The sequence below is a fragment of the Barbus barbus genome, assembly GCF_936440315.1.
Source record: "Barbus barbus genome assembly, chromosome: 27".
Classification (NCBI taxonomy): Eukaryota; Metazoa; Chordata; class Actinopteri; order Cypriniformes; family Cyprinidae; genus Barbus; species Barbus barbus.
This window is the reverse complement of record NC_136755.1, coordinates 5,391,496-5,407,712: the sequence shown is the minus strand read 5'-3', so window position 1 is coordinate 5,407,712 and position 16,217 is coordinate 5,391,496. Positions and strand designations below refer to the sequence as shown.

The window sequence follows — 16,217 nt, the reverse complement described above, 5'->3', positions numbered from 1 at the left end:
ATTGCGTTAAATAAGATCTATGACCAACAAAAGTTAATGATTCTTGCATGTTTTGTCATTCATGATATTTTTAATAAAAGAAGACAGTTTTTATAGATTTTGAAGCCTAAAGACGATCAGCAGAAGCAAAAAGCTAAACATAGGCTATAAATGAACTAGGCCTATAGTCACATGACTTCAGTATCACCACCATTAAGATTCTGACAATTCTTTCAATCTTTATTTAAAAACATTTTCCCTGAAAGTTTGAGTTAGAATAGTTTGTAAGAGTAGGTTTATAAACACAATGAGGCTGTGAAAGTGAATAGGTGTGATGATGTTTAATGGCCCGACAACCTCTGTAGTCCCATTTACACACTTGTTAGCAAATGCCTTTCTCAAAATCACAAGGGTGTGTATTGCTATTTTATGCTGTAGAATAAAATGTGAAAATATCTTGAGCTTAGTGTTAGACACAAACCTTATTTCAGGCATTAAACCAAAAACCCATTCAAAAAATAGAAAAAAGAGCCTTTGAATTCAGGACGATGGAACCGGAAGTGATGATCCTTTTTGGATTTTGTACGGTGGCCGAGAGAGCTCAACACGCTGCAAATAGAAAAACAAACACCTACAAATTAAAAACAACAACAACTTCATCAATTTGACAAATGCTCACAACACAAAAAAGAAAGGTGCTGCAAATGCTGACAACACAACCAAATAAAGAAACGCGCTGCAAAATAAAAGATGGCGCCACTCATGTCAGCCATGATGCTTCGCTATCCAGTTGTTTTGGTGTTTTTGTCAGTTTTTCCTGTTTTTTGTTTGTCAAACATGATCAGTTTTGCCAGGGAGGAACTGCTGAACATTCGGCAGAACACGCCACAAAAAGTAATATATTGGATCACTGTTACACAGCTATAAAGAATGCATATCACTCTGTTCCACGGGCAGGTTTGGGGCTCTCTGATCACTGCCTGGTTCATCTTATACCAACCTACAGGCAAAAACTTAAATCTTCTGAACCTGTAGTAAGGACTGTAAAGAGATGGACCAACGAGACAGAGCGGGTTTTACAAGCCTGTCTCGACCTTACTGATTGGAGTGTTTTTGAAGCTGCTGCCACCACCGATCTGGACAAGCTCACAGAGACTGTAACTTTATATATCAGTCACTGCGAGGATATATGCATTCCCACCAGGACTTATGTGCCAACAATGGTTGTACTTCCTTCGCCAGCTCAGGAAGTTTAACCTGCCACAGGAGCTTCTGAAACAGTTCTACTCAGCCGGCATTGAGTCTGTCCTGTGCACATCGATAACTGTCTGGTTTGGCTCAGCTACAAAATCAGGGATCAGAAGACTACAGAGAACGGTTTCTTCCCCCAGGCAATCTAACTTATGAACAGTTAAATGCCCCCCCTCATTATGCAATAACAATGAGCAATAACCTTATATTTATTTGCTAGCACCTCCATCCTTGTACATCCCTGTATCTCCTTTTATTCTATCCCATTCTATCATCAATTGGACTACTGTGTAAACAATCATTTATGTTTCAATTATTCTTTTCTTTTTCAATATTTTCTTTATTTATATTTACATATGTGTATTTTTTATTCTCATCTTATTTTTATTGTCTGTGTGTCTTTGCTGTGAACAGGAAGCTTATGACACAAACAAATTCCTTGTATGTGCAAAGATACTTGGCAATAAAAGCTCTTTCTGATTCTGATAAAATTAATTTGTTTGTGTTGTGCGCATTTGCAGCACATGTGCTGTCAAACTGATGAAGATGTTTTCTTGATTTGCTGGTGCTTTTTCTATTTGCATGTGTTTTCTGAAGTTGCAGCACGTTGAGCTCTCTCGGCTACCGTAGGTTTTGGCCTATAAAAATACATCATTCCTGTAGCACTCTATTGAACTAAATGTGAACAGAGTAGATGTGTTTGCTTTCCCTTTAAGTTCTGAACAAATATTAACTGAACAAATATTGGTATTTTCAGTTTTGGAATTTGCCCTAGTTGATATCCTCTGTACAAAATACATTACAACATCAAACTGTGCTTCATTTGAGTACATGTCAACTTATTCAACTAACCCTAACTCTATCAGTCTACTAATACTCTAATGACAATTAGTTGACATGTAGTCGCAAAGTTACTTATAGTTAGTAGAATGTCTAAAGTGGACCATCGAAATAAAGTGTAACCTTAATAACTGGACATTTTGGAGAACCATTCATATTTCACTGGATCCAAACTGGCTTCAAACTCAAACTCCCAAGCTCACTCTCACAACACGCTTTCAACCTGTCCATAACATCTGAATGAGCTGAACACGGCTGATGTAGTTTTCCTAAATGAGGACAGACGATGTTTATAGACCCTAAATGCAACAGTCGTGTACTGCTTGCTGCACATTGTGCAGTATTTATACTGCATGCTAGTTTTGTAAAACTGCACTGTATGCTGCATCATGCTGGTATTCCCTGCATGCAGAGCGCACATACTGTACACATATAAATATTGCATACTGCAGAAGAGTAGTGCTACAGTATGAATGATGCTGTGTAAGTGCACTTGATCTCTGGGTCTGAGCTGCATTAGGACTCAGTGTCGGGCATTTAGAAGCGCCGGTGCTGATTGGCTGATCACAGCTAGTAATCTCTTTACGTGTTCAAAGTACACAGTGTTTAGCTGGACAAGCATACACTGGGGTTTCCATTGGACTGCTCTTTGACTGTAAACTATTTCCATTTGACAGTGCAGGAATTTTACTTTTTTTCTCCATGTGATGCTGTAAACAACTCTGTGCATGAGCTTTTATGAGATCTCAGTCTCAAGTAATGAGTTTATGTCAGGCCTGTTGTGTGAAGACGTTGTGTAACAAGATTAACACTTATAGTAACCTATGCTCATTGGCTCTGCCTTAAAAAGTTGCTCTATAAGTATACTACTTTTCACTCAGATTAGTGTATACTACAACAACAGTACAGTAATAGCATTTTTTCAATTATTTTATACACTGTAAAACCGAACAGTGAAAAGAATTAAATTAAATTAGTTAATTTCACTCAAATAATAATGAAAGTTCATTAGACTTAATTGAAATAAGTTCTGTAAACTCAAAATGTCATTGTAGTAAGGTGAACTTAAAATTATTGCGTTGTCTAGTTCCCAGCATGCTTTGCATCAGACAACAAGGAAAATAAATGTAGAAATTAAATGTTATTTTGTGTGTTTTTGCACAAGATTAACATAGAGAGACACAAGTTAGTACTTAAACGTTGTGTTATGTTAGGATTTACATAGGTTTCTGTTATGTTGGTTTTGTAGTGTTACCGTTGTGGTGAAGAGTAAAGCCTGTGGTTAGATTGAGGATGGATAGCAAACTTAAAGACTATACAGTGCCCTTTAAAAGTATTGGAACAGTAAAGACAAAATTGCTCTGTTGGCTGTGGAGTCAAGACATTTGCAAATATGATTAAAAGATGAATATGAGACAAAACTACAGAATGTCACATTTTATTATTAGCTGTTTCAACACATATATGTTTTACCAAATAACAAGAACAGCACTTTTAGAGTTCATCCCACTCATTGATGTGAGCATAAGTATTGGGACAGTTGAACATAAGGCAGATATAAAAGATTAAAAGCTAGTTGCAGATCCCTTGAACACAATCACAGCAGTGAGTCTGTGACCCATAGACATCACCAGACTCTTGGTCTCATCCTTTGAAATACTTTTCCCAGCCTTTAATGCAGACAATTCCAATTGTTGCTTGTTTTGGGGAGTTTCTGCCTTTACTCTCCTCTCCAGCTGGTGAAATTAATGTTCAATCAGATTTAATCTGGAGATTGACTTGGGCAATCTAAGACTTTCCATTTATTTGCCCTTATAAATTCCTTGACTGAACTGGCAGGGTGTTTTGGGTCATTGTCCTGATGCAATATGAAGCACTTCCCAATGAATCTGGTGGCATTTTCTTGAATATTGGTAGGCAAGATGGTTTTGTACCCTTCCAAATTCATTCTGCTACTGTCATCATACATTAAGTCATCAGTAAAGTTGAGAGGGCCTGTTCCAGAGACAGCCATGCATGCCCATGCCATGACACCACCTCCACCATGCTTTACAGATGAGGATGTATGCTTGGGATCATTGCAGTTCCCTTTTTTCTCCACATTTTTGCTTTCCCATCACTTAGGTAAAGGTTCATCTTTGTCTCATCGGTCCATAAACACAGTTCCAAAACTCTTTCTGGCTCATCTTTGTGCTTTTTTGCAAACTCTAATCTTGCCTTTCTATTTTTGGTGCTGGTCAGAGGTTTGCATCTTGCTGTGTAGCATCTGTAATTCTGTGTCAAAGTCTCCTGAGGACAGTAGATTGTCACAGCATCACTCAACTTTCTGGAGGTTGTTGGCGAGTTTACAGACAGGTCTTTTAGGATTAATTTTCACAGCTTTTGTGATTTGTATATCGTTAATAGCTGTTGTTTTCTCAGCTGATCAGGTCGTCGTTGGTTGCTGGTGTCGCTGGTGGTTTCCAAACTCTTGATTTCTCCATGCCCTTTGTTTTTGCTGTAGCTCTAATTGACTTCCTCTTTTCTTTTAGCATCCAAATTGCTTGCTTTTCTCTCAAAGTCAGCTCCCTCGTCTTCATCTTGGTTTGTGTGTGTCATCATCGAATGCAAGATTCAGAATACAGAAGTAATGGATATAACTGATACGACACATTCCCTGCTTTTAATATCTGAAGAATTAATGCAACAGGACACAGCTGATCACTTAGAAAGACCTGTGAGGAAACTGCCCTAATACTTATGCTCACATCAGATAGAGGGATGAACTCTAAAAGTGCTGAACTTCTTAGCTGGTAAAACATCTCTGTGTTGAATCACCCAATAATAAAATGAGACATTCTGTAGTTTTGTCTCATATTCATCTTTTAATCATATTTGCAAATGTCTCGACTCCACAGCCAACAGAGCAATTTTGTCTTTACTGTTCCAATACTTTTGGAGGACACTGTATATACCGCATGTTGTTTGACTACTTACATGCAAGTGTGTCGTGAGTCTTCTAGATAACTACGTTAGCGTTGCAAACTAGCACTTAACTATAAAGATCTGAATCAATGTGCTGTTTATGGAAGCAAGTTACATATAATTGTCATTGTGATGGGTGGGATCATGGAAGTGAGGCTTGGGTTGGCTCCCATTGCTCTCAGTCCTGCCCCACTTGTCATAAAAATTTTAAGCCCTAGTAACTTAAAAACAAAAACATAGTTTGTTTACTCAAATTTTTCGAGGCAATAAGTTTCCTCAAATGTTTTGAGTATTCTTAACATATCGGGTTTTACAGTGATAGGCTTGTACACTGTTTACGTTTAAATATATATAAAATGCTATTATTAAATATGCAACATTAAAGATTTCAAATGGTACCATTCTACATTAGAGTCCAGGTAATAATATATATATATATATATATATTTTGAAAGTCAAAACAAATAATAACAACAATACAAAAAAACCAACAACAACAACAAAAAAAACAATCTGTGAAATTTATGGTGAAAAAATGTCAGCTGTGGTTGCTTTGCTGTAAAAAAATATGGTATAGCAACAATTTAGGTTTTACAAATTGAACTTAAATTTACAGGAAAATAATGTATATTTCATTAACTGATATAAAGTTAATTTTCCAATCTACTTAAAATGGTCGAACCTTTATAATATACTGACAATCTCTATAAAAATACAGCTGGTATGAGAAAGTCACATGATGAATCAAAGTTTATCACAAGCTTTTCCACAAGCTGAAGTAAACTCTAGGTGCGCATAATGCCATGCACACAAACACAAAAAACATAACATTCTAATGTACATAACTGATAACAAGAAACTAAAAAACAATTATTTAAATGAATCCATAAATGTGAGCTCTCAGAGAATTCTGGTTAATGTCAATTAAGTTTTAAATGGTAAATTATAAGATGAATATCACTTTCAAAAACTGTACATTCACAGTATTTACTGTAAATGTTCATGAAATGTCCCATTAGATTTAGTAGTTTTTCAAACTTAGGGTTAACCAATTAACAGATTTTTACATTGTATTTTTACAGTCTTTACTGTTAAAATTGCAAACATTTTTTATAGCCATTAAAAAGAAATACCCAGTTTATTCATTAAACATGTGATAGGCCACATTAAGCACATTGCATTGTGGGATATAGTGTGTTTCATGCAGTGCATCCTGGTTGTGTAATATATTATGGCGACTGCATGCATACAGAAAATTAGCATAATGTTGTGTACAGTATGTATACTGTATGCTGCAGAAACAGTGTGGTTGTATGCAACTGTATGCTGAGCATTGTGGATGTGAAGATCTGTGCATCTCAAAATGATGTTGTGACAATAGTTCTCAGATGAACAATGTGTTAATTTGCTAATTATGATGGGATTATGGGATTTTACACAGAAGGTCTTTAGATTAAAGATTAATATTATAGCACATTGCATACAACACCAAAAATCACATATAAGGCAAAACAGTTGTTTCTCTCATTATATATATACATATATGATTTATTCTCTTTATGTTAATGTGTTTCATTATGTGATTGTTAGATTCATGTTGGTTTATAAATATATATTTTTTGTAACACTCATGATTTATGTTTATTTATAAAATCATCTGCCTGTGTATTTGGGCTGCCAATAGATAGAGCTTTATTGATCGTATAAAATTGTGGAGTTGCTTCTCAAATGCTGAATTTGATTAATTTTGTATCAAAATATAGGCAAGGCAAGTTTATTTATACAGCACATTTCATACACTATAAATGCTTTACATTTCAAATGATCATAAAATAATCACAACAGATGCACAAGAAATAACAATAAAAGCAGGGAATAAAAATGTAAAATGTATTAAAATGGTTAAGACTAGTGATGGCCAGATGAAGCCTCATGAAGCTTTCAGCTTTCCAGCCAAGTGGTTCACAAAAGGGTTAATTTCTGCAGGCTTCATTTGCTCACAATACCACCTGGTGACCAAAGAGTGTAAAACAAGCAGATAAATTACAGACAGAGTTGGATAATCCAGGGGTCAGAAAGTAAAAGTCCTGCCATATGTTTATTCCACCCATGAACTCAGCAGCTGATTTCACCAGAGGAGGAACCAAGTCAATCATTTCAAGTCTCAAGTCAAAGAGTCCTCAAAGAGTTAAAGTTAATGAGATAATTAAGTGACTAATTAAATGATGATTGAGCATTAGTGATGAACATCTGCTGTTATTGAGAATTACAGAGGATCAGATGTTGAGGTTTTATTGGTTAAAATTATGTCACCATAATGGAGATCAGTGTTCAATCATCATTTAATTAGTCACTTATTTATCTCATTAACTTTAACTCTTTGAGGACTTGAGATTTGACTTGAGACTTGCTTGTGACTTGAAAGGAATGACTTGGCTCCTCCTCTGGTGAAATCAGCTGCTGAGTTCATGCCTGGAATAAACATATAGCAGGACTTTTACTTTCTGACCCCTGGATTATCCAAGTACTCCAGAGTGCAATCCCCACCCCCAATTCCATTGGTTTATAACACGGCAAATCGTATTAGTGTAGACCCGAGCATTCGCATTCCTTTGTGAACAATTTAGTAATTGATTTGGCCATATTACAGAAATATTACGTGCTAACTCTAGAATCATAGGCCTATCTTAATTATTATTTGTTTAGTAACCATGGTAATTTTACTCAGATGAAGTCATTAACTTTTTTTCATTAAGGAACTTAAACTAATTTGTTATAAGTTTAAAAAAACACATTTGCTAATTGATTCTAACTAAAATTGCTGTTGTTAGCTCTTAATATTTCTATAGTACAGCCAAACAGCGTAGATCATTCATAAAAACGTATATAAAAGTATGCTCATGCACAAACGTCTACTCCAATAAGCTCTGCTGTATTATAAACAAATTAAATTGGAGGGTGCACTCTGGGGCTACTCGGATTATCCAACTCTGTCTGTAATATATCTGCTTGTTTGACACTCTTTGGTCACCAGGTGGTATTGTGAGCAAATGAAGCCTCCAGAAATGAACCCTTTTGTGAACCACTTGGCTGGAAAGCTGAAAGCTTCATGAGCCTTCATCTGGCCATCACTAGTTACGACCATCTGAACCATCAGAGGAACTTGAACCATCCATTTCCAGGAGATGTTTACATAAACTCTGATGAATAAATTAGTAAATTTACATTAATCTTAGCAAATTCATAATTCTTAAACGTGTAATAAATTACGCTAAAATTAGTTCTGGGCAATGATTAATCACTTTCAAAATAAAAGTTTTTGTTTATATAATATGTGTTTGTACTGTGTATATTTATTATGTATATATAAAGACACACATACTGTATATATTTTGAAAATATTTACATGTATTTGCATGCATGCATTTATATTCATATAAATTATATTGTATATAAATATATTTAATATATAAACAACATTTTTCTTAAATATATGCATGCATGTGTGCGTATTTATATATGCATTATAAATATACACAGTACACACTCATATGTTATATAAACAAAAATATTTATTTTGGATGTGATTAATCATTGCCCAGAACTAGCTAAAATAAAATTGCATTAAATGCATGAAATGTATTGTTGTTTATTAATATTATGTAGTAATGATAATAATAATAAAGTTGGCACATTAATTTGGTAGCCCTAACTTATTTATTTCATTTGTTTCTGCTTTGTCAGTGTTTGATTTAGTCTGTTGTTTTGCCCTGTGTGTGTGCTGAGCTGTTGAACATGTCTTTTTAGGGAACCTCCTAAAGACGACACAAAGCCTCAGCCAGCTCAGTGAGTACAAGACAACTCTTCCAGCGTTCAACCTTCCTTTTCCACCTTTCGCTGTCTGTGACAAATCCCTCAGAGCTGACCCGTGATCAGTTATTTACCTCTATGATGTCCTGTAGTTGGTACACTTGTACAGCATCACCTCTAGTTTTCTTAATGCAATGCTTTTACTGAAACTGTTCCTGTTTTCTCACCCTACTAACCTTTTTTGTCCGTTCAGAAGCACATCTGTGTCGCTGTAGTGATGTAGTTGGTCAGCTGCTCCTCCACAGTGCTCCAGTAATACAGCACTACTGTCCTCTTGTGATTCAGACTCAGCTGCTTTCTCCTCCCTCAGTCTTAATGCTGCTGTTTCTCTAATCACTCATCCCTTTTTAGTCAATTCTAATGCATTACTCTCCCATTTACCAGTAAAACTATGTGAGCATCCTTCAAACAAGATCAGTTTACTTAAGTGGCATTAGACTTGTTTTAATAGACTATATCTTTAACAAAGATAATTTAATTTGTAAAAAAAAGTTTAAATCGTTTTTCTTGTTTTACGAATATACCTTTTGTAACCAGTAATTTATTTTTAAAACAAAAAACAAACTAACAAAAAAAAAATCCTCTGAAAGGTTTAATGTCATTACAACAAAAATACTTTTGCTCTCAAGTACATTACAACAAAACAAAACAAAACAAACAATAAATTAATTAATAAATGTAGGTTTTTTTTCAGTGCTAGAAAAAATATTTTTATTAAATATAAATTAGAATTTTTTATTTAATTGTTAGTATATATATATATATATATATATATATATATATATATACACTTTTTAACCATAGTCAAAACATTGATAGTCTATTCAAAAGTGAAACTCTGCTCATTCTGTCATTCTAAACCTGTTTGACTTTCTTTTTTGAAGCACTAAATTAAATATTAGGCTATATCCAAGCAGGAAAAACAGCAGAATAAACAGTTTGTTCAACATCCCCTAACGTGTTCAGGTTTGCTGTGACATGAAGGAGAGTAAACAATTAATTTTCTATCTCTTTAAACACAGAAAGAAATTGATAAGATTCGACATATACAGTGATTAACAGTTGCAATGAAGCATTACAGCAGAATTCAACAAAATGGTTTGGGATTCCTTGGTGTCGTCCCACCAAATTTGAAGTGTTAGAGGAACAGACAGAAACACATCCCTCGGTTTTTGCCACTTGATGTTGCTATGCTTGTCTGAACAGGTGGAATCCTTTCAGTGGAATCACTGAGCTGGTTAGTAATGTTCTTCAGCCCCAGTCAAAGTCCCCCAGTGAGGAGCAGCCGAAGCCGTAAGTACAGCGCAGGGCCTTTCGTTCATACTGCTGACAGGAATAGTTCACCTGAACATGAAAGTCTGCTCACCCTCAGGCCATCCAAGATGTAGATGAGTTTGTTTCTTCATCAGATTTGGAGAAATGTAGCACTACATCACTTGCTCAGCAATGGATCCTCTGCAGTGAATGGGTGCCGTCAGAATGAGAGTCCAAACAGCTGATAAAACATCACAATAATCCACAAGTAATCCACACCACTCCAGTTCATCAATTAACGTCTTGTAAAGTGAAAAGCTGCATGTTTGTCAGAAACAAATCCATACTTGTGGATTATTGGATTAGAGGATCCATTGGTGAGCAAGCCATGTAATGCTACATTTCTCCAAATTTGTTTCCATGAACAAACAAACACATCTACATCTTGGATGGCCTGAGGATGGCACAATTTCAGCAAACTTTCATTTTTGGTAAACCATTCCTTTAGTCCAATTGGGCCACGTCTAGTGCTCTAGTGGGTTTGACGCCATATATAGTGAATGGTTTGTCACTACTACACAAGAAAAGAGTAATATTTTACTTGAAGCCTTATATAATGCATTATATATTCTCATAAATAAGATATAAAGTCAAAATGAATTATAATATCTGTAGATTCCTTGTTACATCTGGTTGTTTGTCATGTGTTTGAATGCGTTATACTTTCTAAAGGTGTAACAATGAATAGATCAGTATTATGATGTATTCATGAGATCAATGCATTGTAATTCATAATTAATGCATAAAAGTATGTTTATAATGCATTATATATAAGGCTTCACGTGAAGTGTTACCAAGAAATGCTCTGGGCTCAAAAGTACCCATGGCTACATTTGTTGGGCATATCAAGTCACCACGTGCACATATAGATAAAAACACTGCCAACCCTATGTGCGTGTAATAAAGTTTAAAATGTTTCGATGCTTGAATGGACAGTCTTGTAAATCTCCTAAATTGTATGTCACCACAACACGCTCAAACCATGAGCCAAACATGACCAGTGACTCCGGATATTCATGTACTCCTGCGGAGAAACAGTGTCGGATCGTTTCAGTGTGAACACCATCGATTTTCTGGGGCTCAAACTGAATATTATGATATGTAGAGCATGTACAGTAAAAGCCGCCCCTGTCCCATACTTCACTGCAATGGAAAACAATGGAAAATGCCCTCCGGATCAATAACATCTGATGAGTAAGTGTTTTCTCGGGATAGATTATTGATCGAGTCTGTCTGCATTAGGTTTGGATCCTGTCAAACCGGCACACTGTCTCATCCCGAGTCTTATTATAGCATTAGACGCATCCTATCAGTGGTTACGGTCTCGTTTCAATATGGTTTGACTGATGAATGGAAAATAGGAATTAACCCAGAGTGTCAACTCTGATATATTAATGCAATTACTACTGAATAAAGAACTTAAGTCATGTTTACATCCCCAGTGCTCTCTAAAACCCAAAGAACCACAACACTCATGTGTCAAACCATTGCGGTTTTCTTGTTTTATACATTCTCCGAATAAAAGGTACAGGCTGTCAACCCTGTCACAGCATAAACTCAGACTGATCCAGGAGCAGCTCTTCACACCTACAACTACAAGAAAACACTAAATGTCCCTCTCTGCTCTCCACAGGAAGCTGCATCAGCAGTTTGAAATGTACAAGGACCAGGTGAAGAAGATCGGAGAGGAGACTCAGAAGAACCCGGAGCAGAAGGGAGACTCGCCCACCTGTGGGATCTGCCACAAAACCAAGTTTGCCGATGGCTGCGGCCGCGTCTGTTCTTATTGCCAAACCAAGTTCTGCGCGCGTTGTGGAGGACGCGTCTCCCTCCGCTCCAACAAAGTACGTCTAACTTCTCTCTCTCAGCATAGAGTCTGTAGACAAGTCGTATAAAAACCCCTTCACCACTGTGTCTGTACTGTACAGTATGTCGGATTTCTACATCTTTCATGTTGTATCTGAATTTGGTGGTTTTTGATTACTCAGGAAGTTAAAGGGGTCATATGACGTTGCTAAAAAGAACATTATTTTGTGTATTTGGTGTAATTCAATGTGTTTATGCGGTTTAAGGTAAAAAAAAAAACACATTTTCCACATACTGTACATTGTTGTTGCTCCTCTATGCTCCACCTTTCTCAAAGGCGTCTGTTTTTTACAAAGCTCATCATTCTGAGAAGCAAGGCATGCTCTGATTGGCCAGCTATCCAGTGCGTTGTGATTGGCCGAATACATCAAGCGTTTAATGGGAATGTTACGCCCCTCACCGTATTGTGATGCCGTGTGCGCGACAACACAAAAACAATAAAACCCATTATAAATGAGGCATTTGTTGCATCCAGTGCATGGGGACATAATTACTGATTACAATGACATATACTGCCCTTTTACTGTAAACATTACCATGTTTGTATTTGTGATCGGAGAAATGACAAACAACTCTACACAGCTCAAAACTCGCGCTTGAATCGTGAAATGGCAAATTCTTTAAATAAGAAAACATACTTACAGGTAGGGGTGGGCGATATGGGAAAAATATCATATCACGATTTTTTATAGAAATATCACGATTCACGATTTTTATCACGATTCTTTGTTAGTTTTACTATTTTGGTTTTACAAGTTGTCTGAGCATTACAGCCAAACTAGAAAGACAAAGATGCATGGCAGATATTTAGGCCAAAGTGGGCGAAGATAAAAATCTTTGTCATTATTTAATTTTTCTTATTAAAAAATAAGAACAAAGATACACATTACAAATACACATAATATACAAATAAAACAAACAGTGCTTTATTTTCAGGTACAATAGGTGTATTTAGCAGAGCATTCAATGAAATTGAATGAACAAATATAAAAATAAAACACTAGATAGACTGATTCCTAAAGCAACTGTATTAAAGTTTTTCAGTCAAGAATAGTGAGTGATTTTTCTCTTTTGCGTTTTGTTGTTTTGTTAACGTTAAATGAATAGTTCCCCCAAAAATAAATATTCTGTCATCTGTCTGTCAATTCTGTCATAATGTTTTATTTTTATTCCATCATTAACTCAAAAGTTGTTTTAAACCGGAATGAGTTTCTTTCTTCTGCTGAACATAAATGCTATTTTGAAGAAGGTGGAAAACCAAACACTTGCTGGTCCTCAGTGACTTCTATAGGATTTTTCTTTCCTGCTATCAAAGTCAATGTGGACCAGCAACTGTTTGGTTTTCCACTGAGTAAATAATGACAGAAATTAAATTTTAGGGTGAACTATCCCTTTAATGACAGTCGACAGCACGTTTAGTGTCCTGTCCCTTTAAGAGCTGCACGCATCTAATATACAGTACAGGCATGCATCCGTTTCTCTCTTATTTACTTTTATTTTAGAGATAACCAACTGAGTCTGTATGTAAACCTTGTGTGTTTTGACAGTATTAGCGCAAAAGTTAGTTGAGTAATCAGGCGCTGTTAGACAGGCGTTTTAGTGCGCGTGCTTCAGGTGAATGCGCTCAGAACAAGCGCACGTCAGACCAGCGCGCGAATTAAACATTTAACCAGCAAGGCTTGTATGCAAATAATGTACTTTTGAGATCGCGAATAAGTGCAGTGTCCTGTCAGAGTAACTCTACTGCTGTATGTCGTGTTGTACAGTATATAGAGACGGCGGCGCCAGAACTGTATTTGACAATGTGCGCGGTAGCGCGATACTACGATATTTCTTCAAAAGCAGATCGTGGAGACATTTTTATCGTCCACGATCAAAAATCGTCATATCGCACACCCCTACTTACAGGCTGCGAGTCAGAAGTGTCAGACTGTCCTTGCAAAGTTGGAATTGCCCCATTTTATAGAAACAGCCTTTGTGCAGCCAGCATTGTAGGCTACTGTTCCAACTTCAGGAAACAGTCCTCCGTAAAATGCGCTGCACACACTCTATTATTTGGGTTGTACTGCTCTGGAATAGTGTTGTAAATACAACTTTACCACTGATTTCTTCTTGTGTCCTCTTTTGGAAGTACAAACAAAATACTTTCGCTTTCACAACGAAACACAGCGTCTCCAGGACATGGCGCCGGCGGCAGCAACAGTACTACAGCGAGAATAATAGTTACGCCTTCTTTCATTGCGTAAACGTTTGGGAGGTGTTTTGCGAATCTCCCCACACAGTGACATAGACATGTGGGGGTGTGTTTGAATGAGCCGTTTTAGGGGGCGTGGTCGAGTCTTAACTTTTATAAAGAATATCTCTTTGGGTTTGAGACTTTAGTCTTTGCAACTTCAGGGATCTCATCTATACAAAAACAGCTTGTAACACTCCAAAGAGAAAGGAAAACTTGAAATCGCATCATATGACCCCTTTAACCATTTAATCTCATGACCACAAGAGGGTACTGAAATGTAACAAGAAAATAAAGCCCCAGAATATTCCAATGTCTTTCTAATGGGCTCCTCAGCTCTTGATCTATGACAGAACATAATGGACTACAACCTGGTAGGTGTAGTCCATTACTTTTTGATTACCTTTGATTTAACTTCTTTATTGATATAAATAGGATAATATGGTACCATATTGATAAAATAATACAAACAGAAAGACAATATATTACATTTATTGTTTTTAACAACATGAAGTGCGTTATACTTTAAATTAAGTCAAGGTTTCTCCAACTGGACTTCATGAAGAAATTGCAGGGGGTTTGTGAGTTTAATGAAAAGCATATATTTTTTAAAGCATATCATTATAAAATAATTTTTGTAAATCCAGGGGTCAAATACTGTGTAGCCTCTCAATTTTCTGTGTTATTACAGCCGCCGGACTAGTGACTGGTTTGTGTGATTGTCCACAAAACTGGACGACTTTCTGAATGGTTGATGATAAGATGACAAAGAAAATTAGGGAGAAACAATAAGTAACTGATTACGAGTATTTTGAATGTAATATCTAATTAAAAGTGGAATCTGATTACATAATCCAGATTACATGTAATCAGTTACTACCCAACACTGCATATGTACATATGTAATAGTACACACACACACACACACATTTTTCAAGTACTACAGATCACTAGTTTGCGGATATGTATTTTCAACATGCTGTCGCCACCTAGTTATCTAAATGAGCATCTGCAAGAGGATTACAAATCTGGACACTTTGAGAGACAGGAGAACAGATATGCTGACGAATAATATCAGAATTAACTTTTACTTAATTGTAATGTTTTAATCAAACATTTCATCAGATGTAACTTACGTGTTAATGCCAAAAATCATAGAATAAGTAATTTTGGGGTGCTGATTCCAAAAATAGTGGCTGTTTTGCTCTTGCTATATAGTCACACTTTCTTACAAAATATGATGTGCATTTTGTAGCATTGTTGTTTTCGAAGATTCGTTAGGTGATCAATAAGATCAATTTACCCTGATCTTCAAATAAAAAAAGTTTTCACCCCCTGACTCTTAATGCGTGGTTTTTCCTTCTGGAGCATCATTGAGCATTTTGGACCTTTTGTAATAGTTGCATACGAGTCCTTCAGTTGTCCTCGATGTGAAAAGATGGATCTTAAAATCATACAGACATTGTTGGAAAGGGTTCAAATAAACAAGAATGCTGGAAAACCAAAGAATTTGTGGGACCTGAAGGATTTTTCTGAAGAACTGCAGGCAGTTGAACTGTTCAGGACAAACAGGGGACTCAAGAACAACTATCACTAAAAAACACAGCTGTGGATCGTTCAGGTAACAGCACAGTATTAAGAGTCAAGGGGATGTAAACTTTTGAACGGGGTCATTTTTGATCAATTCAACTATTTTCTCTTGTGGACTATATGTAAACATCTTTTATATGAAATATCTTATTCAAGTCAGTACTAAAAGGGAGATGTAAACTTTTGACCTCAACTGTATATAATCAGACAAGTATTTATTCTTATTTTGTGAAAAATAGTGTGTGATGGAAAGTTTTTATTAATATTTTTAACTCAGCATAATCTAATTGGGTAGTATTAGGTCTTTTTT

At 36.0% G+C, this 16,217-nt stretch overlaps 1 protein-coding gene across 1 annotated transcript in view; it reads left to right on the top strand.

The window, feature by feature from the left end:
* LOC306847023 (regulating synaptic membrane exocytosis protein 2-like) overlaps window positions 1-16,217 on the top strand; it is a gene marked incomplete at its 5' end in the record, with an annotated part of 167,795 nt that overhangs the window by 12,781 nt on the left and 138,797 nt on the right. Inside the window, 3 exon segments of the mRNA XM_079380758.1 lie at window positions 8,842-8,880; window positions 10,111-10,197; window positions 11,852-12,062. Coding sequence (XP_079236884.1) covers window positions 8,842-8,880; window positions 10,111-10,197; window positions 11,852-12,062 — 337 coding nt within the window.